Source organism: Pygocentrus nattereri, chromosome 3 (genome assembly GCF_015220715.1).
Source record: "Pygocentrus nattereri isolate fPygNat1 chromosome 3, fPygNat1.pri, whole genome shotgun sequence".
NCBI classification, from domain to species: domain Eukaryota; kingdom Metazoa; phylum Chordata; class Actinopteri; order Characiformes; family Serrasalmidae; genus Pygocentrus; species Pygocentrus nattereri.
In genome coordinates, this window is record NC_051213.1 from 36,277,822 (window position 1) to 36,305,599 (window position 27,778).

Sequence of the window (27,778 nt, forward strand, 5' to 3'; positions counted from 1 at the left end):
GGGGGCATCTACTTGCATCACTGTGAGCTTATCACCCAGAAGAGCAGGCCAGACGGTGTTAAATGTGCTGGAGAAGTCAAAAAACATGACCCTAACAGTGCTGGCTGGCTTATCCAGGTGAGCGTAGACTCGGTTGAGCAGGTATATGATGACGTCTTCAACTCCCAGGCAGGGCTGATAGGCAAACTGGAGGGGGTCCAGAAAAGGCTGGACTATGGGTGGGGGCTGATCCAAGACAAGCCTCTCCATGGTCTTCATGACATGGGACATCAGTGCCACTGTCCTGTAATCCTTGGCATCACTGGTTCACGGCGTCTTTGGAACAGGAACAATGCAGGATGTCTTCCACATCATAGAGACCCTCTGGAGACTCAGGCTCATGTTGAAGACATGTTGCAGTACTCCACAAAGCTGGGAGACACAGGCTTTAAGCACCCTGGGGGGACCCCATCAGCACCTGCAGCCTTGTTTGTGTGTAGTCTCTTCAGTTGTCTTGTCACCTGGTCAACAGTGAGACTCACTGTAGAGGTGACGGGTGGGGAAGGGTTGGAGGTGTGAGATGGGCTGTCACAGGAGTGGGGCAGGCTATCAGGAGGGGGAGGGGGGTGAGTGGAATGTGCTGCTGAGGGCCGGCAGCAGAGGAGTCAGGATGGGGGAGGACAGAGCCTGCAGTGTCAAAACTGTTAAAGAACAGGTTTAGCTTGTTGGCCCCGTCCACGCTGCCCTCTGCTCCTCTGTTGTTGCTGGACCTGAAGCTGGTGATGGTCCTCATTCCATTCCAAACCTCCCTCATGTTGTTCTGCTGGAGTTTCCACTCCAACTTCCTCCTATATTTGTTGTTTGCCTTGATAGCTGTCTTCAGTTCCCTCTGGATCGTTCTCACCTCCACTCTGTCTCCAGCTCTGAAGGCCCTCTTCTTCTTGTTGAGGAAAGCTTTAATGTCCTTTGTTACCCTTTGCTTGTTGTTTGGATAACATTTAACAGTCCTGGTTGGGACAGTGTAGTCCACACAGAAGTTAATGTAGTCCGTGATACACTCTGTGAGCCCGTTGATGTCCTCTCCGTGCAGATCACAGAGTGCCAGCCAATCAGTAGCCTGCAATCCTGCAGTGCCCTGTAAGTCTCCTCAGACCATCTACTCACTGTCCAAGTGGTCACAGGCTGACTCTTCACCAGCGGCACATAACAGGGACTGAAGTTCACCGAGTTGCAGTCCGACCTACCCAGAGGAGGGGGGAGCAGCTGTATATGTCCTTTACATTAGCATACAGCTGGTCCAGTGCTCTTTCCTCTGTGGTGGGACAGTCCACATACTGAATGAAGTTTGGTAGTGCCTTGGCCATATTGACGTGGTTAGAGTCACCCGATATGGCGATAAAGGCACTCAGGTGTTAAGTTTGGAGACGCGCTATAGTTGAATAAATGACGTCACATGCTGATGTCGGGTTGGCAGAGGAGGGGATGTAAACAGTCACGATAATAGCATGTGAGTACTCACATGGTAGGTAATATGGCCTGAGTCCAACAGCCAACAGCTCAATGTCTGGTCAACAGGCACGTTCATTGATAGTAATGTGACCAGGGTTACACCAGCGTTATTAACTAGCACAGCAAGCCCTCCTCCTTTGCGCTTACCGCTCTCGGTGCAGCCCCGGTCGGCCTGAATAGTCTGGAAGCCATTGATGGAATCATTGTCATCCGGGATGTCTTGGTGTAGCCATGTCTCCGAAAAGCACATTAAACTACACTCCCGGTACTTCCTCTGACTCCTGGCTAGTGCTGTTAGCTCGTCCATCTTATTAGCCAGCGAGCTCATGTTGCCCATGATGAGGGAGGGGAGACGTAGTTTATATCCCCTCTTATATCCCCATAAGCCTCTACTGTCTCACCTTCGCTTCCCCCATGCGCTGTTTTGCTCCTCCTCTGCGTCCCCTGTGCGTCCTTGTTCGAAGCTCCTCGGGGATGTTCGTTGTCCTGGTCGCCATGCCGACCGGCTTCAGCGCGATCAGCTGATCACATGTGTAAACAAAGCAGCCATGTTGCTGCGCAGCGGTGGACCATGAGAGTGAAAGCACCACTTTCACGGCGGAAAAACAGGCCATGACTCTCTCTACTAGCATGTTTCGAGAGGACACAGCTTCCCTAAGTTGCCTCATCAAATAAACAAACTATTAAAAAGATAAATAAAAGGTAAGAAGAAAAATGAAAAAACACGAACGGGAGCTACTGTAACAGGCAGCATGCACGCACGCGCATAAGCATTCGACTAATTGTGGCTACTATGTGAGTAATCCATTTCTTTTTTCTCTTCCGTCTTTTTCACTTGTTGGAGTTGATGTGACCAATTGAACTGTGTTAAAAAAAACTGTAAAAAAAAAAAAAAAAAACACATCCTTTTTTTCTGTCCAAAAAACATTTACTCTTAATGTATTAAAGCCTTGGTTGATAACAGACCCTAACAGACCTGCTTAATTTAATACAATTCAGCCCATCAACCCATAGGTAACACTTGAAAATAAGGGGGATCTGATTACAGCTTCACAACACCTCGAAAAATGACCAGAACAGGCAGACAATAGAGAACACCTTTTTTGTTTTATGTATCTGTCGTTATGTTTGTTATGTTATGTTGTTCTGTAGTGGAAGAACAACAAAATAGTAGTTATTCCAAACTGCTATAATACAGTATTAAGACTGACTTCAAATGGATGTCCTACAAAACTGGAGTGACAATTGAATTAGTGCAAGGACAAGTCAGCATTAAAAGGATTAAGGATAGTCTGTGACCCGAGCAAATCAACCAGCAAGCTTACTTGTGTAAAGTGCCAGTGCCCCTACAGTGATAAATTCAGGTTCAGCATTGATCTCCAGCTCCAGGTCCCGGTAGTAGAGGATCTGAGTCTCGAACTCCGCCAGCAGAGGGTTGCCCTGGCTGAACTTCTGGATGGTGCTCTCTCTGTCCTTCCTCCAGATGTGGTGGTATCGGCTGAAGCGGTCCAGAGCGTTCATCACCTCCTGTGCCAGAAGACAATCAGGATAGGAAAACTGTATCTCACAATGCTTATTCCAATTGGTATTGTCCGCTATAAAGGATACATATGCCAATTTTGATCAAAGTTAGCTAAAGTAGCCTTTATGACAGATGATGCCTATTGCAATAAGCATTTGTAAATGTTTATGTAGAATGTTTATGTCAGTTGTCATGACAAGTTTATGTAGGCGTCACGTAGCCTTATAAATACTACTCTACAGTAAAGTGTTACCTAAAACTCTTGTCAAGGTCCTTATCACAGACCACTTCCCAACAACAGAAACGACAGTTTCTGTAAAAAGAATTCACCCCCTTGAATTTAATCACGTGTTAATAACTAATGGCCTGGCATTTGTTTTTTTTTCTCCTACATCACAACTTCCAGGTGCATAAAGGTCTAGCATTACTGCTAAGGCAGCAATCTGGCTGCATAAGTAAATGTGAAAAACTGAAGGGTGTGAAAAATTATTTATGTGCCCAGACCTACCTAGCTGACAAAAAACTTTCAGGTCTTGTCCATTCATTTTTAATGTAAGCACGGAGGATGGGCAAAACACCTCAAAACGCACAATACATTTAACGGGATAAAAGACACTCAGCTATTACATTCCCAGCTTACTTTCCATTACCTCATTAAGTATAGGTGCTAACCTGAAATCAGAAAGGACCTTTTTAATCTTCAAGTACCTGGTAAAGCACAATTCATCATGTACTGCTCAACTGTAACTCTGAAGCATCTCACTGGCATTTCATTTTGAGAATTTAGGGGTTTGGCATCTTAAACTGCTTTTATCTCCAGCAGGGTGGACTGCTGTAATAGACTTCCCAAAAAGACCATTAAATGGCTACAGCTCATTCAGAATGCTACTGCAAGAATTTTAACCAGGACCATGACAACAGAGCACACTGGAAGCCAGTGTAAAGAATTTAGAACTGGAGTAGTCGTTTATAAATACATTATACAGTGCTGCTACTAGTCTATAAATCACAGAACAGTTTAGGCCCAGAATACAACTCTGATATGTTTAAGAGAATATAAACAGAGTAGGTCTGTTAAATCCATGGATACAGGGCGAAGCCTGCAGTCCAAACTAAACATGGTGAAACAGACTCCAAGAGATTTTAGTTGTTATTTGGAAAAGAGAAATCATCTTAAATCCTGCCCTGCGATGGACTGGCGACCTGTCCAGGGTGTATCCTGCCTTCCGCCCGAAGACTGCTGGGATAGGCTCCAGCACCCCCCTGCAACCCTGACGGAGAAGCGGCTTAGAAAATGGATGGATGGATGGATCTTAAATCCAGTCAATATATCTATTATTTGCCATGGCTGAGAAATCGTTGTACGGATGTGATAAGATTATATATCTTATTTCTAGACAGTTTTATTTGATTTAGGTCATTTTATTAAGTAAACTTATATATATTGATCTATACTTACAGATCAATTATATCAAGCATATTTCTTTAAACAATACAACGAGACACTTCCACTGAATAATATTCTTACAACAATCTAAAAATGAGTAATATTACACAAATGGACTAGTTTTAAGGTGATTTCTCTATCACATCTTGGTTAGGTTTCACAGTGTACAATTAGTGCTTTTTGTGTATAAAAAAACAAAGCAATAAAGGAAGCCTTGCACATTTTTATAGTGATAGAAAAAAAATATCATTGTATAAAAGTACACAAGCCTTCCTTTATTGCTGGATGTACAATGAGTGTAGATGGGATTAATAAATGCTTAATATTGATTCATTTAATCAGAGTAACATTAAATAGTCATGTTAATAAGTTTGTGTTCAAAACAAACTACAGAAAAATCTATGAATTTCTTTGCTTTCTTTGATCACATAAATGCAACAACAGCACTGAGAAATCACATGAATGAAAGAGAAAGTGAGATTAAAAGGCAGAAATAGAGACATTTTGTGTCAGCTGTAAAAGGTTAAAACACAACATTTTTGCTTTTCATTAATTTTCCATCAAAATGTAACGACTAAAACATATCTGAGTGTTAATTGCATCACTAATGCATCACTAATTGCAGTGCACTAATGGGCAGGAGAAAACTATGTTACCAAGTAAATTTTCATGTCCCACTTCCACCATTCATTCAGCAAAAATGCCCAGGCTCATCAGAGACCCTCCTTCATAGTGTGTTCCACTCATAAATTCATCACAGTACAGAAGGAAAAAGCATTTTACATTGACTTACTAACAAACTATCTACTGAAACTGTTTGATTCTCTGAAGTCCTTAGAAGGCTTAGGGTTAAAACTAGAAGCAAGGTTAGGATTAAGTTTTGGGGAAGCTCAAGGTTAATGTTAAAATGACTATAATGTTTAGGGTTTATGTTTAAGCAAATTTCTATAGAATTTCAACTGAACGTTTATTTCAATTGAAAGTTTATGATAAGAACTATAAAGCATGAAAGTGAAGTGATCTACCCAAATAAATCCCCATCCCTGAGATACAATTAAAAGACTGCAGAAAACACTGAGTAAGAAATGCTGATGACGTCCTCTACAGCTAAGAGCAGCATACCTTCTTGGTGGAGTTGATAGAGGTGCTGAGCACGGACACCAGCTTGACGATCTCCTTGTTCTCAGAAACGCTTTTGTGGTAGTTCTTGGCTTGGAAAGGAATGACCTGATGGGCGGAGGCGGAGATGTCTGAAGTACTGCCATCTAAAGAACGAGAAGTACCTTGTATTTTAGTGATATATCCCCCTCCTTGAGTATCATCTGATCAACAGCCAATCCACTCTGACAAATGATCCCAGGCACCTCTTCTTCTTCTTCTTTAGGGGTAGCCACAGTAGATCATCTGCCTCCATCTTGCCCTATCCACTGCCTCCTCTACTTTTACACTAACCATCTCCATGTACATCCCTTCTCTGAGGTCTACCTCTTCTCCTTCTACCCGGCAGCTCCATCTCCAACATTCTTTGACCAATATATCCACTATTCCTCCTCAACACATGTCCAAACCATCTCAACCTGGCCTCTCTGGCTTTATCTCCAAACTGCTCCACCTTCACTGTCCCTCTGATCTGCTCATTTCTAATCTTGTCCATCCTTGTCACTCACAACGAAAATCTCAGCATCTTCATCTCCGCCACCTCCAGCTCAGCCTCCTGTCTTTTAGACAGAGCCACAGTCTCCAAACCATACATCATAGCAGGACGCACTACTGTCTTGTAAACCTTCCCTTTCACTCTTGCTGCTATCCTTCTGTCACACATCAGTCCTGACACCCGTCTCCACCCACTCCATCCTGCCTGCCTTGACCCAAGATATTTGAAGTCATCAACCTTGAAGTCATCCACCTCTACTCCTTGCATCTTCACCTTTCCACCTGCCTCCCTCTCATTCACACACATGTATTCCGTCTTATCTCTACTGGCCTTCATTCCTCTCCTCTCCAGTGCAAACCTCCACCTCTCCAGATTCTCTTCCACCTGCTCTCTACTCTCACCACAGATTACAATGTCATCTGCAAACATCATGGTCCATGGAGCCTCCTGCCTGACCTCATCTGTCAACCTGTCCATCACCATTGCAAACAAGAAGGGGCTCAAAGCTGATCCCTGATGTAACCCTACCTTCACCTTGAAACCATTTGTCACTCCAACTGCACACCTCACCACTGTCTCACTATCCTCATACATGTCCTGCACCACCCTAACATACTTTTCAGCTCCACCTGACGTCCTCATACAGTACCACAGTTCCTGTCTTGGCACCCTATCATATGCCTTCTCTAGATCCACAAAGACACAATGTAGCTCCTTCTGACCTTCTCTGTACTTCTCTACCAACACTCGCAACGCAAAAATTGTATCTGTGGTACTCTTTCTGCGCATGAAACCAAACTGCTGCTCACTGATCTGAATGTCTCGCCTTAGCCTTGCTTCAACAACTCTTTCCCATACCTCCCATACCATGGTGTGGCTCATCAACTTTATACCTCTGTAGTTACTGCAGCTCTGCACATCACCCTTGTTCTTAAAAATGGGGACCAGTACACTGCTTCTCCACTCATCAGGCATCCTCTCACTCTCCAGGATTTTGTTAAACAACCTGGTTAAAAAGTCCACTGCCTTCTCTCCTAAACATCTCCATAACTCCACAGGTATGTCATCTGGACCAACTGCCTTTAATAATAATAATAATAATACATTTTATTTAGTAATGGCGCCTTTCAAAGCACTCAAGGACACCTTACAACGGTTAAAAGAAGAATGGTAGAGTATAAAAGAGGATAAAAAACAAAAAACAAATAAACAGATAAACAAATCAACATACATTCAAATACTTTCAACCAGACGAGAAACAAGACAAACAGAGAAAAGTGAAGATGAGGAATCAGGAGTATGCAAGTGTGAATAGATGGGTTTTAAGCCGAGATTTGAAGGTAGTTAGACAATCAATATTGTGAATTTGGGTAGGAAGGGTGTTCCAGAGAGACGGGGCAGAGTGGCTGAAAGCTCTAGTTCCCACGGTGGACAAGCGGACTGGAGGGAGAGTGAGCTGGCCAGCTGACGAGGATCGGATCGCCTTTCCAATCTTCATCCTTTTTAAAGCTGCCCTCACTTCCACCTTACCAATTCTCTGCACTTCCTGATCCACTATCTCTCCCCCCGTTGTCCTCCTCTCTCTCTTATTTTCCTCATTCATTAGTTCTTCAAAGTACTCCTTCCATCTACTCAACACTCTCTGTTCACTCACTAGTACATTTCCCTCTCTATCCTTTATCAGCCTAACCTGCTGTACATCCTTTCCAGCTCTATCTCTCTGTTTAGCCAAACGATACAAGTCCTTTACTCCTTCTTTACTGTCCAGCCTCTCATACAGCTCATCATAGGCCTGAGCCTTTGCCTTTGCCACCATTCTTTTTGCTATGCAACTAGCCTCACTGTACTCCTGCCTACTTCCTTCATCTCTCTGGTTATCCCACTTTTTCTTAGCTGAATACTCTCCTGGACTTCCTCATTCCACCACCAACTTTCCTTGTCTTCTTTCCTCTGACCAGATGAAACACCCAACAAATTCTTGCCAGCTTCTTTGGAGAGTCTTTCAACTTAATTCGCTTGTAGTGCCATATTGCTGCTGTGTCATCACATTCAGGTGCTGAGAGCCTGAACAATTCTAATAGGTCTATTACACAAGACATTACTATGCTGATATCTGCCACTGGTTTAATTTCTTTTTTTCACTTTTTGCACTGCTCCTTGGTCAGGAGCATGATGCTGCCAACTAGAGTATGCAAAACTTTGAATACCCCTGATCAAATTACTTGTTTGTTGAAAGTGATGTTTGTTTATTTGATGTTTGTTAATAACACCTTTAGAGGGGGTGGTGAGTAATGTTTGTTTATTTGATGTTTTTTAACACCTTTAGGGGGTGGCAGTGAGTACAAACACACCTTGGATAGGTTGGCAGGAAACACCTTGGGCAGGTTGCCAGTACATAACAGAGCAGGCAACATGACCTTAATGCTCATCAAATTGTCCATTTCCTCCTCTCATTTTACGTTTTTACTTTAATACTTTGCTTACTTATTAAAAACATATTGAAAGGCTAGGTGCCTGCAAACAGCGGCATAAATATGAACCAAAAGATGTAAATCCATAGGCATTTATAATTGTCACACTGTGTATGACAGTAATAAAGAGTTTATAATATTTATAATGATCGTACTGTTAATTAAGAGTCCACTTTTACCAGTATTTTTCCTGCCATTAATTTCCATGGGTATTTCCATATTCTACATTATCATCTTTGTTCATATTTTATATCAGATGACAGGAGAACAGCTTTGTTGTGATGATCTGTATGAAACTGTTGATGCGTGTAATGAGATAGGGGCATTACCCGTGATGCTGCGGTACGTCGTGTCACCATCTTCAGAGTCACTGTCTCTGCTCTCTTGCCTCAGTGCAGCCATGCGCCTCTCACTCATCTTCCTCTGTGACAATATAGTCAACACAGATTTGGCTCTTAGTATATTACATTCATTCCAGCCACGTCTGTGATGGGACCAATTTCATGCTTCTTAAGTTGGGGAAAATGGGCATTTCACCACATATAACATTCTTGCTTTGTGGAAAGCAAAAAATATCATTTTTTAAAAAAATGTTTGTCTGTTTTTTATAAAAGAGTCAAAAATGACTCAAACCTGTTGATACAGAATGTACTGCACCTTTCAGCTATTTAATTTCCAGCTATTTAAGTTCACAGCAGAAAAAAAGGAGAAAAATTAAAATTAAACAGAAGCCTATATATTTAGTGATTTGTTTCAATATTTTACAGTGAGACTTGCTTTCAGTTTTTCAAAGAAATCTGCAGGGATGTGTTTCCACACCTTCAAAGTTCAGTCTTAAAAGTTGGTTGTATTTGCTGTATCTCTCAGTCCAAGTCATTTCAAACACATTCACTGATATTGAGGTCTGGACTCTGGGGTGGTTGGTCCATTGTTCTGAAAACACCAGCAGCTTCTTCCTTTGATGTGCAAGTTTTCTTCTTTTTTGTCTCTTTTCTTTTCTCAGTTAAAGCTTCTTAACAGCTACAAATCATTTCAGACTCAGTGTTGTCTTCTCACAGTAGAAGGATGGACAGACACAGCTGTAGATTTTTTGCAGATCTAAATCAAGAATGGAGCTTGATTTTCTCCTCTCTCAAAAAGCTTTAAGTGCTGTTAATCTGATGGTGACAGACTTAGTGGTCTACCAGGCCTCTTAAAGGTTTTTTTTAGGAAATTACATCTTTTAGTCATTTTTTAAACGAAGTTTTGGAAATTCCTGTTTTTTTACTTCTTTTCCTTTGATTTGCCACTTCCTTATGAAAGTGGACTATCATGTATGTAATCTTCTCAGAGATATCTCCTGAAAAATGAATATCTTAATGGTGTTTTTGACTGGAAATTAGACAAATGGACCAGGTGTGTTAATATGGCTACCCCAAAATGAGTCCACTTACTATTTAACAGATTTTGCTATGTTCATACCTCTGTATAAAAAATGAAGCTACCTTAGATATCCTCTCCTTGCTCCACTGGCCAACGCCCTTGCTGATGCTGACCACACACTCAACAGCTTTATTTAAAGTCTGCTGGACCTCATCCAGTCCTGGCACCATTATGACATTGGGGATGGCCAGACACACTCCTGCTCTGAAGATGGGCTGTTGACTGTTGCTCTTCTGCCAGCTAGGAGAGTCAGCTTCTGCTGTAAAGATGGAAATGGAGGTCAGTGCTGTGGAACTAATGGGATTCTCACATCCCTGCTCCTGTACCTTTGAAGTTTCCAAGCCTAATGAAAAACCTATAGCAAAAATGGTGTTGTTTAAAGAATTCATCTAGCTCTTTTATTCTGTCCGCTGCATTGTCTTCCAGTATTAAATTTGTTTAAAGGTTACGTTTTCCATTCTATTAAACTACTGAAGAATTATCTGTGGTCAATGAGGGTATAATTACAAGAAATGAAACATATCAAGGGTCATAAATTAGTCCAAGATTAATAGCATACAACAGACTGCAACATCAGTGATAAATTATTCAACGGTCATTTTCCATTTTGAATTCAACAGTCAATTTTATACACCACCCTCATATTACATACACTGACCAGCCAATTTATTAAGTGCACCTCATCAGCTCCACTCACTGTATAGATGGACTTTGTAGATCTACTATTACAGACTGAAGTCCATCTGTTCCTTTGCATACTTTGTTAGCCTCCTTTTACCCTGTTCTTCAATGATCAGGACCCCCACAGGACCATCACAGAGCAGGTATTATTTGGGTGGTGGATCAGTCTCAGCACTGCAGTAACACTGATGTGGTGGTAATGTGTTAGTGTGTGTTGCACTGGCACAAGTGGATCCAGTGCTGCTGGAGTTTTTAAACACGGTGTCCACTCACTGTCCACCCTAATAGACACTCCTACCTTGTTGGTCCACCTTGTAGATATAAAGAGAGTAGCTCATCAAATGCTGAACAGTTTGTGTTGGTCCTTTATCAGTAGTCACAGGACACTTGGCTGGCTATTTTTGGTGGGTGGACTATTCTCAGTCCAGCAGTGACACTGGTGCTGCACTGCTGTGTTTGATCCACTTGTGCCACACACACACAAATAATAATACCTGCTAGTGGTGGTCCTGTGGGGGTCCTGACCATTGAAGAACAGGGTGAAAGGGAGACAACAAAATATGCAGATAAACAGACGGACTGCAGTTTGTAATCGTAGAACTTCAAAGTCAACCTAATGTAGGTGGACCTGATGAAATGGACAACATGTGTAAAAACAAGAAGGTGTACTTAATGAAATGGTGGGTCAGTGTATATTCCAACAGCATATAAACCAGCTGTCTATCAAGTCTATAAACTCAACCCTCAGAATTTGCTGAAAAATGAAATGACTTGATGGTTTGATTAGTTAATCTTGCAGGTGCACAGTGTTAATTGGTGGATATAAGCCTCCATTAAGTAACTAAATTAGCCTTAAACCTCGGGTGAAAATAGCAAAACTTAGGAGGCTAAACACGACTGGGCTGATTAACTACATTTCAATGCAAATTAGATTTTCAAACTACTCTTTGCCATGGACAGCTTTGAAGAGTGAGTGACATTACTGACCCAGGAAGTGCATTAGCGAGGAGGCGTGGATGCGCTTGCGGAGCATCTCCAGCGTGTTGCGGGTCAGGCGCAGCAGTGCGTCCACATTGCGGTGGTTAAAATGTGAGAGCAGCTCCTGTGCCTCTTCCTCCATCACCTCCATCATGTCTCTCTTCCTCTTCTTCCTTGCCAGTGGAGAGGAAGGCCCCACACTGGGCACAGTGGTGTTACGGGAAAATACTCTGCTTTCCGATTTGCTCTCCTCTTCTCCTGGGCACAACAGAAATATACTATATTCAAAATATGTAATAAACTATACAGGGTGCATTTTATACTTCACTTAAACAAAGTACCGTACTTTTTTCGGAGATGACAGCAAACAGTGTAAATTCCAGTAAATTCCAATAAATGATACTTATTCACATCTTATTCTTATTTTTTAATTCTTTATGTAAAGCCTAAGATGATCTGATTAGGTTGGCATTAAAGCACATTAAAACGTTTGGATACACCTGATTGATTGTGTGTTTTCATAATCTTACAGACATTTTGATCTTAAGTAGAGATTTTAATGATGAACTGATTCCATTAACTGACAAATACATACATATTAAAGCAATGCTTGTAGTTAAGAAGATAGTTTAATTTCCCACAAGCAATTGATGTTTGAAAGGACAGGTTTAACATTTGTTTTTTAATTGTATGCATGAGGGCGCAAGAGCATAGCTTGTTCTGGTAGGCCTACATTGTGATGCACAGTTCTGGGTTTTCTAGATGTGATTCTGACTCTCAACTCCTTCCACTGGATTTAATGGAGTTAACACTTAATTGTAACCAATTGTGCCAGAACTGCTGGTAAAGGGTGATAGCACAAATGAAACCATCCTAAATCATTATCACAACTAGGACATTCTGGCCAATTTCATTGCTAAGGTAGGTTACAACTGACTCCTTTTTAAAAGCTTTATGTATAGTGGACTGTGTAGTTAATCCACTTACAAAGCTGAGAACTACCAACCTTATGCTGACTGGTGTTTGAACTACGCATATAAACTTTAAGCCAGTCCCAATCAGGTCATATATGTTCATTAACCTGGGCTAATAATATGTAGTGAATGAAATGAAATGAAACTGCTACATTAGGCCTAAAGCATGTGTCAGCCTCCAGTCTTTGCGGGCCAAAGCACTGCAGATTTCAGGACATTGCCTTATTAAACACACCTGATTTAGTTCATCAGCTAATTAACAAGGCCTTCTTGAACTGAATTCAGAGCATCAGACGAGGGTAAACGCTGATCAATCTCCACAGCAATTTATCCCAGGAGGCTCCCTGTTGGACATGCCTGGCCTAAAACTTTTATTAAGCACAGTGCTTCGTTTGATGTTGGTGATTTTAGATTTGGTAGTTAAGACTTAATCACTGACTCTTATCAGCCAAAAGAATGTGTCAATTTACATCCCTAGTCTAAAGGCTTATGACTAAATGCTAGAAACGAATTTCTAAGAGAAATGAAAATAGTCTGGTAAATATCCACTTATGAATTTATTTCCAAAATATATCCTTTTAATTTAAATATATTTTGGGAGATGCCCCCTAGCAAGTTTTGAGTAGCCATCAAGGTCTCAGCATATGTTGAAACTCCTCAAGCCTGCTGGAAAAGCACCTCATGTGGCTTATGAAACCGCATGAGATAATTTCAACAGTTTGCAAAGCTGCATTGAGAAAACGGGGTGCCTTGCCTACACTTTTATGTTCACTGCATGACTTCCTATGTGTTTTGATGTCTACACTCCTGCTCTAAAAATGTTGAAAATGTTAAAAGTAAGGAAAACTCCTCTATAAACATGTGCATCCAAACTTGACTGGCGCTGTCTGGGCCCTCACCGTCACTCTCAGTGGGTTCTTTGCTCTCAGTCCTGCTCTCATCAGGACCTTTCTCCTCTTCCTCTTGCTTTTGCTCAAAGTCCAGCAGCATATTGATCAGCTCATTGGCCGCCTCCTCCACCAGTGAGCTCTTCATGTGCAGCAGCTGTGCCCCCTTAATGCAAAGCTCCTGTGTGACACATCGTCATCAGTTAGAAGAATATAGTCATTTATCCTCCACTAACTAAACACACAACCTGTATAAAATTCATTGGTTAGTTCTACAGTTTTTGATTTAAACATCTAAACTGATCTAAAACCTTTCTTTTCGATGCATAAGAAATTGCAAGCTTACAAAAAAAACATGCTCATTCATTAATAACAAAACACTTTTTTATGGACTTTTTTGTGTACATAGGAGCATTTTGGAATTCATGCTTTTCATTATTCTATGACAGACTACAGTAGGTCTCAGTAACCAGGCCTTTCCACAGATAACTAAGTGTAAATGTCTGTAAATGTAATAAAGCATACCTTGGTAGTCTGCACAAACTCTTCACATGTCACAGGCTCATCCTCAGGCAGCACACACAGTGTAGCAGCACTCATCTCCTGCAGAACAGCATTGATCCTAAACTGCACCAGGTCATTGGCCCGGTCCAACAGCAGCTCCAGGTCCTCTGCACACAGTCAGTGTAGAAAAGCACATGTTTCAGACAGACAACCATCATAACCTTCTTAATCTAGAGTTCAGATTTGAGCGCACAAGAATATATAACAAACAAACTGCACTAGTAAGTCACAGGTAGAGACTGCTATGAAAAACTGTGGGTACAAATTATTTTATTCAACATGTCACATACTGCACTAAATCCACTTAAACAGGACAAAGCATGCTCTCTTTGTAATGAATCTTAAATATTTAGTGTTCATTAAGTACAACCCCAATTCCAATGAAGTTGGGACGTTGTGTAACGTAAATAAAAACAGAATATGATGATTTGGAAATCCTTTTCAACCTATATTCAACTGAATACACTACAAAGACAAGATATTTAATGTTCAAACAGATAAACTTTGTTGTTTTTTTGCAAATATTCACTCATTATGAATTATGATGCCTGCAACACCTTCCAAAGAAGTTGGGACAGGGGCGTGTTTACCACTGTGTTACATCACCTTTCCTTTTAACAACACTCAATAAGCGTTTGGGAACCGAGGACACTAATTGTTGAAGCTTTGTAGGTGGAATTCTTTCCCATTCTTGCTTGATGTACATCTTCAGTTGCTCAACAGTCTCCGTTGTTGTATTTTGTGCTTCATAATGCGCCACACATTTTCAATGGGAGACAGGTCTGGACTGCAGGCAGACCAGTCTAGTACCCGCACTCTTTTACTATGAAGCCATGCTGTTGTAACACGTGCAGAATGTGGCTTGGCATTGTCGTGCTGAAATAAGCAGGACGTCCCTGAAAAAGACGTTGCTTGGATGGCAGCATATGTTACTCCAAAACCTGTATGTACCTTTCAGCATTAATGGTGCCTTCACAGATGTGCAAGTTACCCATGCCATGGGCATTAACACACCCCCATACCATCAGAGATGCTGGCTTTTGAACTTTGCTCTGTTAACAATCCGGACAGTCCTTTTCCTCTTTGGCTCGGAGGACACGACGTCCATGATTTCCAAAAACAGTTTGAAATGTGGACTCGTCAGACCACAGGACACTTTTCCACTTTGCGTCAGTCCATCTTAGATGAGCTCCGCCCAGAGAAGCCGGCGGCGTTTCTGGGTGTTGTTAATACATGGCTTTCGCTTTGCATGGCAGAGTTTTAACTTGCACTTGTAGATGGAGCGACGAACTGTGTTCACTGACAATGGTTTTCTGAAGTGTTCCTGAGCCCATGTGGTAATATCCCTTACAGAATGATGTCGGTTTTTAATGCAGTGCCGTCTGAGGGATCGAAGGTCACGGGCTTCCAATGTTGGTTTTCTGCCTTGCCGCTTACTTGCAGAGATTTCTCCAGATTCTCTGAACTGTTGGACTATTTGCTCACACAGTTGTTCACAAAGTGGGGAACCTTGCCCCATCCTTGCTTGTGAATGACTGAGCCTTTCAGGGAGGCTCCCTTTATTTCCAATCATGACACTCACCTGTTTCCAATTAACCTGTTCACCTGTGGAATGTTCCAAACAGGTGTTTTTTGACCATTCCTCAACTTTTCCAGTCTTTTGTTGCCCCTGTCCCAACTTGGAACGTGTTGCAGGCAACAAATTCAAAATGAGTGAATATTTGCAAGAAACAATTTTATCTATTTGAACATTAAATATCTTGTCTTTGTAATGTAATCAACTGAATATAGGTTGAAAAGGATTTGCAAATCATCGTATTCTGTTTTTATTTATGTTTTACACAACGTCCCAACTTCATTGGAATTGGGGTTGTACATATTAGCTTTCAACAAAGCTGCATACAGTCAAATCTGAAAATCAGAAAATGAACAGATGCAAACTTCACCAATTGTTTTATCAATCATTCATTTTGTTTTTTCCTATCTGTATGATCATGTCTGGTAGGAGTGTGTGTAAATTAGGGTATGTATGTTTCACAACCTCAAACACAAAGCTATTAACAGTATAATCTGTAATATCAATAATAAAAATACAAATTGAAAAATGTAAAAATGTATGCACATGGCAATCCAGTACAAAACTTAATGTACTTATTTTACATGTATATTTTATGAATAACTTTTATTACTGTGCTTCTGTTTTATACTAAATTACCAAAATCACCCAAAAAATCAAAAACATAGCTACTTCAGATGCGTTTCAGCAATAATACAGCTTTTAAAAATTCAAGCCATCGTAATTTTGACATTATAAAGTTTGGTTCGGTGGGGGGAGCAGTGCACTCACTGCATGAATTAGGAAGATAGGTACGTAATGATATGTCAATGATGTGCTGGTAGGCTGGTGCTTGTTTTTAGGAGATGTGCTCAAATCTCCGCTTGTTTCTATATCATACTAAGGTCTCGTGCCTAAGATGCACAGTAGTTTGTACATCATTAAAAATGGTAAAATGCACTATTTTATGCAACTTTGGCGATTAAGGGCCAGTATCCTCAAAAAAGCAATCTGTGATGTAATTTGTCGCAATAACAATAACCAAATGTCATGCTGTCCACTTCTAAGATAGGGATATGTATATCTGAGAGAGACCGTGTTAGAACTATTGTTACTATTATTCTGCACTAGATGTTCTTTATGAAATTTAATGGTCACTGTCTACTGCACTACCAGCAAATCACTGCGGTTTGGTGGGCCAAAAGTGACCCACAGCAAGCAGCTGTGATGTTCTCCATTACCGAGTGCAGCAGTGATACGGCTGAGGTATTTCTCAATGTTCAAAGACGCCCAGTTGAGGGAGGTCAGGCCTGGCAGAATGGCCTCATCCACTTTTGCCACATGAGGGGTGAGCATTTGTTCGAAGGGGGCCTGAATCTTTGCCCTCACCCTGGAGTTCTCTGTCAGCACCATCTGAGAAAGAACAGAGACAGAAAAGTGTGTTAGCCAGAGGACACATGCATTTTGTATGCATGCTAGGCTTTGTCAGCATTCTTAGCCACTATGGTACCTGAGGCAACCTTTGCACTTAACCAGCAAATTTTTAAATTTACATTCTAAAAATAACTGTAAAATTCACACTGACCACAAAAATAATAATGACCAGCCAAGACATATTTGTATCCATAAGTTTGCTTCCATAGTTTTCCACTGAAGCTACAATGCTTGTTTGGCTAATAAGTAATGGAAGCGTATATACCATCATATACATACCATAGCATCATGTAAACTACATGCCTAAATCATCTAACACTGGCCTGAAATTGCAAAGCTCAAGTAAGTAATCTCAAGAAGACTTGATACACTTGCTTGTATGCTTTATGACACTATGACATACTGTTATCTATAAACATGGATATGTTACACAGCTAAAAAACAGTATTTTAGGGATTGTCTCCATACATTTGTCAATTTTCACGGATAACAGTACAATGCGCACTAATTAGTGAGGTATACACTTACATTACTTATTAGATACATTAACCTTGTAGCTCCAGAAGCTGTCTTGGCTGTTTAATAATATTTAGAGTAAGGGGAAACTATATGTTATATATGTAAATACAAGTATATTCACCAAACCATTCATTTAGGCTTTCTCAATTAGATCAAGCTTCATCGACAACGTCTTTAGTTACCAAAAAAGAAATAAACCTAAAAGTAATGCTTTCACGACTCCCTCCAGAGAGAAAAGGGTAAGATAACACAACGTCACCTGGAGTTTGTTGTAATTCTTTTTGAGAACGTCCTGCTTCTGCCGCAAAATATTAGCAAAGGGTGGAATCTCCAACCCCATCCGGCTCATGCAGTCTGTCTCCCGGATCTGAGTCAGGATCTGGGGGTCGAAGTTCACATACAGCTGCCTGGTGTCTGGGCATTTGACCAGCAGTGAAGCCTGCAGGCCAATTCTAGCCACCTCAATCTAGAAACAGTGTGATGACAGTTTTTTGACTTGTCTAACTTTTTATGGTGAATGTCTCAAAGCAGCATTCCACAAGATTACACAGTGTTCAAGAAACAGCAAAAAATCAGTGCAAAATCAGAATTTTTGGCAGAAGTCAAATAAAAATTTGCTTAGATGTTCTCTTTTTTGCAAGATAGAAATAACACAAACAGGGTATGTCAAAACTCTGTAATATTAAACTTGTAAAAAAAATCTTAGAAGACAGGAAGTTTCAACACAACTGCATATTAAGACCCTTTTGTCAGTCACTCTAAAAGTATACTGTGGGAAATAACAGCAACACTAACCTGAGACATCCAGCCTTGGTGGTACAGCACTTCAAACTCCAGCAACACTTTAGCGACTCGGTTATAGTTACGTATGATGCGCTTGGCTTCGGGGGTGTCTAGGATGCCAGGATGCTGCTGGAAGAGTTCCATGGGCTCCTGAATTCGCCGATAGAGCTGCCGGGCCCACAGGATCTTCCCTGCCACGGGAGGGAGGTCGCGGGCAATGGGTGGCTCCATTTTCTGTTTGGTGTATATGCGCGAGACCATTTCGATGTCACGGCCGTAGTTCTGCAAGACCTTCTGGTATTTCTCTTCAATGCCCAGGTCTGGGATACAAAGTCTGAACAGTGTGAAACCAATGACACCATGAAACCATGAACCAATGAAACCAATGAGAGAGAGTGTTTCATATCACTTCTGCATACATATACAACCCTATTTCCAAAAAAGCTGGGATGCTGTGCAAAATGTAAATAAGAACAGAATGCAATAATGGGAAATCATTTAAACCCTATATGTAATTGAAAATGCTACAAAATCAAATGCTGAAACTGTTGGGATGGGGGCACGTTTACCACTGTGTTGTTTGTCCTTCTCTTTTGACAACACTCTGTAAGGGTTTGGGAACTGAGGACACCAAGTGCTTTAGATTAGATTACATTAGATAAGGCTTTATTGTCATAAACAGAAGGTGCAAATAAAGGGTGCAAATAACAGCAGCCTGAACCACAGGAGCATGAGTGCGAGGTAGAAGGTGTACATCTTAATAAGATAAAATAAGATAATCCTTTATTAGTCCCACAGCGGGGAAATTCACAATACAATACTGGTAATGTATGAAGTGACGTGTATGGGTGATATAGTGGGGGCACTGGTTCAGTACAGCAGCAGAGATAAATAAGTGGACACGAAGTGCCATTGTAGTGACGTCTAAGTCTAAGACGACTTTAGTTCTGAAAGTGAAACGTTTACCCGTTCTTGCTTGATATAGGATTTCAGCTGCAGGCAGGCCAGTTTAGCACCCTGACTCTTTTACTACAAATGCTGTTGTGTCCATGCAGAATGTGGTTTGGCATTGTCTTACTGAAATAAGCAAGGCCTTCCCTGAAAAAGACGCTGTCTGGATGGCAGCACATGTTGCTGAAACATGTATATATTGTTCAGCATTAATGATGCCTTCAAGATGTGTAAGTCACCCACGCCATGTGCACTAATGCAAAGGTTTTTGGAAGGGTTCAGGAGTCCATGCAGTCATTTCCACTACAGAAACATGTTTTTAATGCCATCTGAGGGCCTCAAGATCACAGCCATCCAGCAATGGTTTCTTGACTCTTGCATACAGAGATTTCTCTGGATTCTCTGAATCTTTTAGTTATATTATGTAACATACATGATGAAATTCCCAAGTTCTTGAATTGTTGTGCTATTTGCCATCACAGTCTTTCACATCTTTACGTCTTATAGACTTAGCCTCTCTGAGTTTCCCTTTTTATACCCAATCATAGTACCCGTTACCAATTAAACTAATTAGTTGTGAAATGTTCCACTAGTGGTGCGTTCCAAGTAGGCAGCGTTCTAAGGCAGCATTTGTGCGCTGCTGAGACCAACGCTGTCCCATGAGGTGTCTTATTCTGTCCAAGTCTGAAGGCAGCATCGCATGTATCCTTGTTGGTGAAGGCAATCCCATAATACTGTTAACCTACTGAGAGTTTCATCGCTCCTGTCTGATCAACAGGGCAGACAAAGCGGCCGTTTCTGCCGACCGAGGTTTTTACAAATGTAAGTTATTGCTTCACGTCTGTCTTTACTGTTTTGATTAATTGTATTTGTGTAAAGTATTGAACTTATTTGTGTTTATATGTCTCTAAAAATGGTTCCTGTGGTGTTCTGACGAAATTCGGACGGTTTGCTTGTCTAAGGCGAGTTGACCAGCTGCGTTTGTAGCTCATTAGCTCGGTAAAGCCAGCGTTAGTTAGCTTAGCTTAGCTAACTGAGTAAACGCGCCGGCTCTTCAAAACGAGAAAGTCCAGGTTAAATTACTGGCTGTTCACTGTTTAGTAGCGTTTAGCTTCGTTTAGTGTTAGTACTCTGATTTTTTTTTGTCCTCGGGAATGAACGCTGTCTGAGGGGCTGAGGAGGAGGAGCGGCTGTCTGAGGGGCTGGGGAAGAGGTGCGGCTGTCTGAGGGGCTGGGGAAGAGGTGCGGCTGTCTGAGGGGCTGAGGACGAGGAGCGGCTGTCTGAGGGGCTGGGGAAGAGGTGCGGCTGTCTGAGGGGCTGGGGAAGAGGTGCGGCTGTCTGAGGGGCTGATGACGAGGAGCGGCTGTCTGAGGGGCTGGGGAAGAGGTGCGGCTGTCTGAGGGGCTGAGGACGAGGAGCGGCTGTCTGAGGGGCTGGGGAAGAGGTGCGGCTGTCTGAGGGGCTGGGGAAGAGGTGCGGCTGTCTGAGGGGCTGATGACGAGGAGCGGCTGTCTGAGGGGCTGGGGAAGAGGTGCGGCTGTCTGAGGGGCTGGGGAAGAGGTGCGGCTGTCTGAGGGGCTGAGGACGAGGAGCGGCTATCTGAGGGGCTGGGGAAGAGGTGCGGCTGTCTGAGGGGCTGGGGAAGAGGTGCGGCTGTCTGAGGGGCTGATGACGAGGAGCGGCTGTCTGAGGGGCTGGGGAAGAGGTGCGGCTGTCTGAGGGGCTGGGGAAGAGGTGCGGCTGTCTGAGGGGCTGAGGAAAAGAAGTGGCTGTCTGAGGGGCTGAGGAAGAGGAGTGGCTGTGTGAGGGGGTGAGGAAGAGGAACAGCTGTCTGAGGGGCTGGGGAAGAGGAGTGGCTGTGTGAGGGGCTGAGGAAGAGGAACAGCTGTCTGAGGGGCTGAGGAAGAGAGAGCGGCTGCCTGAGGGGCTGCGGAAGAGGAGTGGCTGTGTGAGGGGGTGAGGAAGAGGAACAGCTGTCTGAGGGGCTGGGGAAGAGGAGTGGCTGTGTGAGGGGCTGAGGAAGAGGAACAGCTGTCTGAGGGGCTGAGGAAGAAGAGTGGCTGTCTGAGGGGCTGAGGAAGAAGAGTGGCTGTCTGAGGGGCTGAGAAAAAGGAGCGGCTGTCTGAGGGGCTGAGGAAGAGAGAGTGGCTGCCTGAGGGGCTGGGGAAGAGGAGCGGCTGTCTGAGGGGCTGAGGAAGAAGAGCGGCTGTCTGAGGGGCTGAGGAAGAGGAGCGGCTCTCTGAGAGGCTGAGGAAAAGAAGTGGCTGTCTGAGGGGCTGAGGAAGAGGAACGGCTGTCTGAGGGGCTGGGGAAGAGGAGAAGCTGTGTGAGGGGCTGGGGAAGAGGAAAAGCTGTGTGAGGGGCTGGGGAAGAGGAGCGGCTGTCTGAGGGGCTGAGGAAGAAGAGCAGCTGTGTGAGGGGCTGAGGAAGAGGAGACGCTGTGTGAGGGGCTGAGGAAGAGGAGCGGCTCTGAGGGGCTGAGGAAAAGAAGCGGCTGTCTGAGGGGCTGAGGAAGAGGAACAGCTGTCTGAGGGGCTGAGGAAGAGGAACGGCTGTCTGAGGGGCTGAGGAAGAGGAACAGCTGTCTGAGGGGCTGAGGAACAGGAACGGCTGTCTGAGGGGCTGGGGAAGAGGAGAAGCTGTGTGAGGGGCTGGGGAAGAGGAAAAGCTGTGTGAGGGACTGGGGAAGAGAAGTAGCTTTCTGAAGGGCTGGGGAAGAGGAGAGGCTGTGTGAGGGGCTGGGGAAGAGGAGCGGCTGTCTGAGGGGCTGGGGAAGAGGAAAAGCTGTGTGAGGGGCTGGGGAAGAGGAAAAGCTGTGTGAGGGGCTGGGGAAGAGGAAAAGCTGTGTGAGGGGCTGGGGAAGAGGAAAAGCTGTGTGAGGGGCTGGGGAAGAGGAAAAGCTGTGTGAGGGGCTGGGGAAGAGGAAAAGCTGTGTGACGGGCTGGATAAGAGGAAAAGCTGCGTGAGGGGCTGGGGAAGAGGAAAAGCTGCGTGAGGGGCTGGGGAAGAGGAAAAGCTGTGTGAGGGGCTGGGGAAGAGGAAAAGCTGTGTGAGGGGCTGGATAAGAGGAAAAGCTGCGTGAGGGGCTGGGGAAGAGGAAAAGCTGCGTGAGGGGCTGGGGAAGAGGAGAAGCTGGTTGAATAGTGTAGTGGATAACACCATTGCCTTCTACGCTGTAGACTGGGGTTCAATCCCCTGCCTGGATAAGCACCCTACACTATACCAATAAGAGTCCTTGGGCAAGACTCCTAACACTGCCTTCGCCTACCTGTGTAAAACAATCAAATTGTAAGTCACTCTGGATAAGAGCGTCAGCCAAATGCCATAAATGTAAATGTAATAAATGAAAAGCTGTGTGAGGGGCTGGGGAAGAGGAAGTGGCAGTGTGAGGTGAAAGTTGATGGCTAAATTTCAGACTAGGAGCTCATAAATCAGTTGAGAATGCATAAAATTAAATGCATATTAGCTGCTTAACAAATTGCATGGAATCCCTTTTTGTGATTTTACAAAATTATACGTCCTTTTTGTTTTTCCGTCTAGTCCGGCCCCTTGTTTTGTGACTCGGCCCCTGATTGTTTCCACCTGTCCCCATGGTCTCTGTTGTATTTAAGCCCTGTGTTTGCCCCTTGTCTTTGCTGGTCTTTGTTGTTTGTTGTGTGGGATGTTGTTTATTGTTTGATGTATGTTGTTTTACTTCTGGCCCTGTTGTTTGTGTACCTGTTTATTTTCATCATGTCTGTCCCTCCTGCTCTGCGTATTGGCCATTTGAACCTGGACTGTATCGACCACGACCCTGGATTTGCCCTTACTAAAAGTCGCTTATCTCCGCATATGCGTCCGCCTCCTCGCTCCCCATTACATTTTGTGTGTCAGAAATAACGCAGTTAATGATTTATAACCTAATAGTCATGATTATCTGTATTTATCTGGGCTGCTGTGTCGAGTATATAACAATAGATATGACTCCTTAAATTAGCAGGCTTCTCATATACAAATCTCCAAAGCAGTGTCGATGCAGGAAAACAGCTGCTGCAGATTCAGAGCTGTCCATTCACACTGGCACGATCCGCCTTCAGTCAGAGGGGAGCGTTAACTAATGAGCGACTGCGAGTAAACGGATAAAACGTGAACAGCTCAGTGAACATTATGACGTATGATGGCTCTGAAGTGCTGTCCCGAATGCGATGCCTACTAAGGTTCGTTTTTGGTTAGAATGCTGCCCAATAAGAGAGCCGCCATAGAAGGCAGTGACTAGTTAGGCAGCTGCCTTCAGAGTGGAACACACTATTTGTGTTTTTAGCATTACACAACTTTACCAGTCTTTGTTGCCCCGTCCCATCTTTTTTGGATCATGTTGCTGGCATCAAATTCAAAATAGGCTTGTACTTTTCAAAAGGCAAATCTCATATTTAACAAAGGACAATGGATATGATGTCTTTGTACAGTTTACAAATAAATATAGGGTTTAGATGTTTTGCATCATTGCACTCTGTAGCCTCAAACTGGCTACAGCTCCATTCAGAAAAACTAATCTTAGTCTCAAATACCTTACCTTTCAAATTTCTTTAGAACATTCAAGGCTCTCTCAGTGCTCTGAAGTTTGTCAAATGTGTTGTCCATGAAGGTTCTGAGCTGATTCTAGAACCAAAAGGCCAAAGATTACAGCATAATCTATTCACAAATTATTGCAGTAAAATGACTCTGTAAGTGATCTTCAATTAGATACTTACATGCAGTTCAGCAGTTTGCTTACAAAATTCCTCATAGTCCTGATCAAAATCAGTCCTTCTCTGGTCCAGGAAACTGTATGGCTTCTTTTTTATAGTTAACACAATGGCCTAGAACAAAAGTCACAAACATTTCACTCCATGCATTGACCCTCTCTTGCTAAATTAATGAACTAATCTCCCTGTAAGAACCAAAGACATAAAGGGCCAGATTTATAAAACGCAGCACCAGATTTACTGGGACTTTAAGGGTAAATAGTGTGGCGGCAACACATTTACTGCTTTATAAACGAGGATCACTGGCGAGTTTTACTGCCTGTTTGATGTGATGTGTGGCTGTGCCTTTCCCTCATCTACACGTCACGATAGAGATTTATAACACGAAACAATCCCACAAAAAATAACAGCATCACTCTGATAGTAACTTTCCTGGTAAGAATCCAATGTGGATTAAATGAAGTTTTCTGCAATATTTACAAACATGCAAGTAACCAACAAGTTATGTTCATTTAGCCACACTGATTAATCAATATTCAAAGGTCACGACTGGGTCTGTTTGGACTGAATATCATGGCAAACCTTGTAACTGTTGTGGTAGAAATACGGCAGAGGATTTCATATTGCCACAAACCATAAGAAAAGCAAATGTAGGTGTTTCATCATTAATAGGTTCTGTCACACTTTCAACTGGCACAGTACTTGAAACAGCCTTTTCTTCCTGTGTCAAAATCCATGTTTAATGAATTGTGTGTGTGTGGAAAGTAGGCTTAGCCTGTAATCCAAACAAATGAAGGGTAATTTGACATTGAGATTCTAATTACATGTTAAAATTTTGCTTATTGTACGTGTTTTAAGCCTGTTCATCAATTTACAATGGATTTTACAAAGGAAAGTGACATCAAAATTTTATGTTTAATAATGCAATTTTAATATTTACTAATGGACATTCAATTATGAAATGTGCTAACTGAAGTCCTAATAGCAAGAATTAAATATTTACTAGTGGAAATGTAATTTTCATGTGACTGGAAAAAAAAAATTCAACATGTTAAATTTAACGTTAGAAAAAAATGTAATTATAATGAATTGCAAAACGTACGGCTGCGTTTTATAAATCTGACTCAGTGTTTTTAGGCTCTAAATGGCTAGCTTATGTTTGACTATTTATAAAATTTATTTATTAGCTCATGATGAAACATGACAGCTCGTCTTGGCAAATGAGGCATGTAAATGGTATTAAACCAACTGGCTGGTAAAATAATGGCTTTGAATTTGGGTTCAAGTGTCAAACAGGATGACCCTGAAGTCCATCCTGGTTTGAAAGAGGAGGTTATTCTGGCGTTAATTTAAAGCTGAACAGTAGTGGATCCACGACTCTACCTAGTACAAAATATTGATAGCCTTTTACAGCTTTCACAAAAGATGGGAGTTGGTAATAGATCTTTATCAGTGTTTGTTCAATTATTCAGCACTCCTGAACCAAAGAGACCAGTGCCTTTCAAGGCACCTCTGCAACTTTGTTTCCATGGACACTGGGAAAAAAGGCTAGAGAGGGAAGAAAGGCTATGCCGTGATGGTAGATGAGATGAATGTTAATGGCCTGAAGGTTGTATGACAAACCCCTCGAGGAGCTACTTAGGATGTCCTTTCATGTGAGTCTTGGCATAGATTTTCCTGTACAGATGTGGTTTTAAACCATTACAAGGGAGCACAATGCTAGCCTTAGATCACCATGAAGGGACAACTATGAACACTGGTGTTAGACTATGGCTGTTAACACCATGCAAAGAGACATGCATCAGAAATAGGACATGCACTACTTTTGATGACCAATAGAAAGTCAATCTGGTTACCTCCCATTTCCCTTGCATGTCTGCAGTCTGTCCACAGGGGGCAAGAGAGAGCATACGTGTTAAGGTTAGGTACCATGCCTGACACAAATGCTAAAATGTGGACGTCAAGCTCTTTAAAGGAGACACAGCAAGCAAAACTGCATTTATGAGTTCACATTTACATTACTTGTCACTGAATCTAGCATCCGGGAAATTGTGAATAACTCCATAAAAACACTGGACATTCTTTTTGACCCTGTGCATATGATTATGAATACACAGGGACGTCGCCCGAAAAACTCCAGCAAAAACCAACCCGACACCTCTGACAATGTATAGTAATTAATAGTAATTAAACCCAGATTATTCTGTGGTGTGACACACAGTGAGGATGAGTTTCATGTTGTTGTAATGTTCTTGGAGGCTAGATGAGCTGTCACCTCCATGACAATTCGCTGTGTTTGTTTTATTGTGTATTCACACTGAACTTAGAGACCACTTTGAGAATCTACCCTCTGCTATTAGAGCTAAAGCAGCTGATAATGTTGACATTCTGCAGCTAAAGGTCAACATCAAACATCGCTGTTGTCGAAAGAAAACCTTGGATCTCCATTTCTGTAGTTTTATTGAAACTTGTATACATGTTACCCTTTAAATTGTATGTAAATTTCATGAAGAATTGACGCAGAATTCTGTGTCTGACCCCAAATGACTTGGAAAAAAGTTCTGGTTCTTTCCCTTTTCCTGTAAAGACATACAAGGTTTTCCTCTGACAACAGGTCACCGTGTCTACAGCACAAATATAGACAATTTATTTACTATCCAGAACCATCAGTAATCCTACATGTCTCTTCTTTTTTAAATGTAATGTTGATCAAGGTAAACCAGTGGTAAATCAAAAAATTCTCTTTTCATTGGTGCCTGTTTTGCCCTACAGTGCCCTGCACGTACCCCTTCACCATAAATGTTTTTTAATATATTTTGACCAAAATCCCAAAAAATCTAAAAACTACGGTAAAACAATGGCCATTAAGAAACATATTAACATCCATTTTGTGTAATAACTTGAGGGACCTTTCAGAGGCATTAAACACTCCAGACGTCTGGTTCAGTTTTTCTAGAACAGAGCATTTTACATCAAGTCATTCTTTTTTACATTTTACTGAGATTAATTTAATTATGTAGAAATGTTTAAAAGAATTCAAATATCAGTGTTCAGATTTGATGACTGTATGTGGTTTTCGGGATAAACACCTATGAAATCTGCATTGAGCCACCGCTGCAAAATGGACAGACCCCCTGACCTGCCCCCTTCAGCCAACGAGAGCCCACTGGTAACAAAACCAACACCCAGAAAATGTTTTTTCTTTAAAGAGGAGTAAATGACAAGCTCAATCACATCATACAAAGACTGAGTTAAGATGTTAAGATGTTTTTGCACTCTCATCAGATGTCTATCAAAGTGCATAACTAATCTGAACTAAATCTGAACCTAAAAGAAGAAGCAAAATCTACCTCTTTTAAAAGTGCCCTCATCCTTTTGTGCTTCACACTGTGGCATGGATTTATAACCAGAAACACTAAGAAATGTTGTGACCCAAAATACCTGCACATATCAGCATTCATTACAACTGGTTATGGCATTTAGTTCAGCATGTAAATCCATTTAAATTTAACAGTCCTATCCTAAAAAAACACTGGCGAGGCAGATTCACTGAGAATTTGGTCAACATACTCCTAACAGTTCACTTCTAAGTATTTAGCATGTCTTTGAGATGAAATAGCACTACTGAAAGGACATCTAAAAGGCAATCTCTGTAGGCCAAGACCAAAGCCGTTCACAGTGCAAATCTAAAAGCAGGCAACAGACCTTTACAAACGGCAGAAG

The 27,778-nt window shown here is 42.3% G+C and overlaps 1 protein-coding gene across 1 annotated transcript in view; it reads right to left on the bottom strand.

The window, feature by feature from the left end:
• Positions 1 to 27,778, bottom strand: part of dnah5 (dynein, axonemal, heavy chain 5) — a 181,501-nt gene that overhangs the window by 118,465 nt on the left and 35,258 nt on the right. The window contains exons 12-24 of the mRNA XM_037536137.1: positions 25,912 to 25,938; positions 24,062 to 24,169; positions 23,884 to 23,969; positions 18,392 to 18,713; positions 17,856 to 18,062; positions 16,885 to 17,056; positions 14,050 to 14,195; positions 13,537 to 13,705; positions 11,673 to 11,921; positions 10,067 to 10,263; positions 8,912 to 9,005; positions 5,580 to 5,722; positions 2,814 to 3,015 (exon numbers count right to left, since the gene is read on the bottom strand). Of these exons, the coding sequence (XP_037392034.1) occupies positions 2,814 to 3,015; positions 5,580 to 5,722; positions 8,912 to 9,005; positions 10,067 to 10,263; positions 11,673 to 11,921; positions 13,537 to 13,705; positions 14,050 to 14,195; positions 16,885 to 17,056; positions 17,856 to 18,062; positions 18,392 to 18,713; positions 23,884 to 23,969; positions 24,062 to 24,169; positions 25,912 to 25,938 (2,122 nt within the window). The remainder of the gene's footprint in view (positions 1 to 2,813; positions 3,016 to 5,579; positions 5,723 to 8,911; positions 9,006 to 10,066; positions 10,264 to 11,672; positions 11,922 to 13,536; positions 13,706 to 14,049; positions 14,196 to 16,884; positions 17,057 to 17,855; positions 18,063 to 18,391; positions 18,714 to 23,883; positions 23,970 to 24,061; positions 24,170 to 25,911; positions 25,939 to 27,778) is intronic.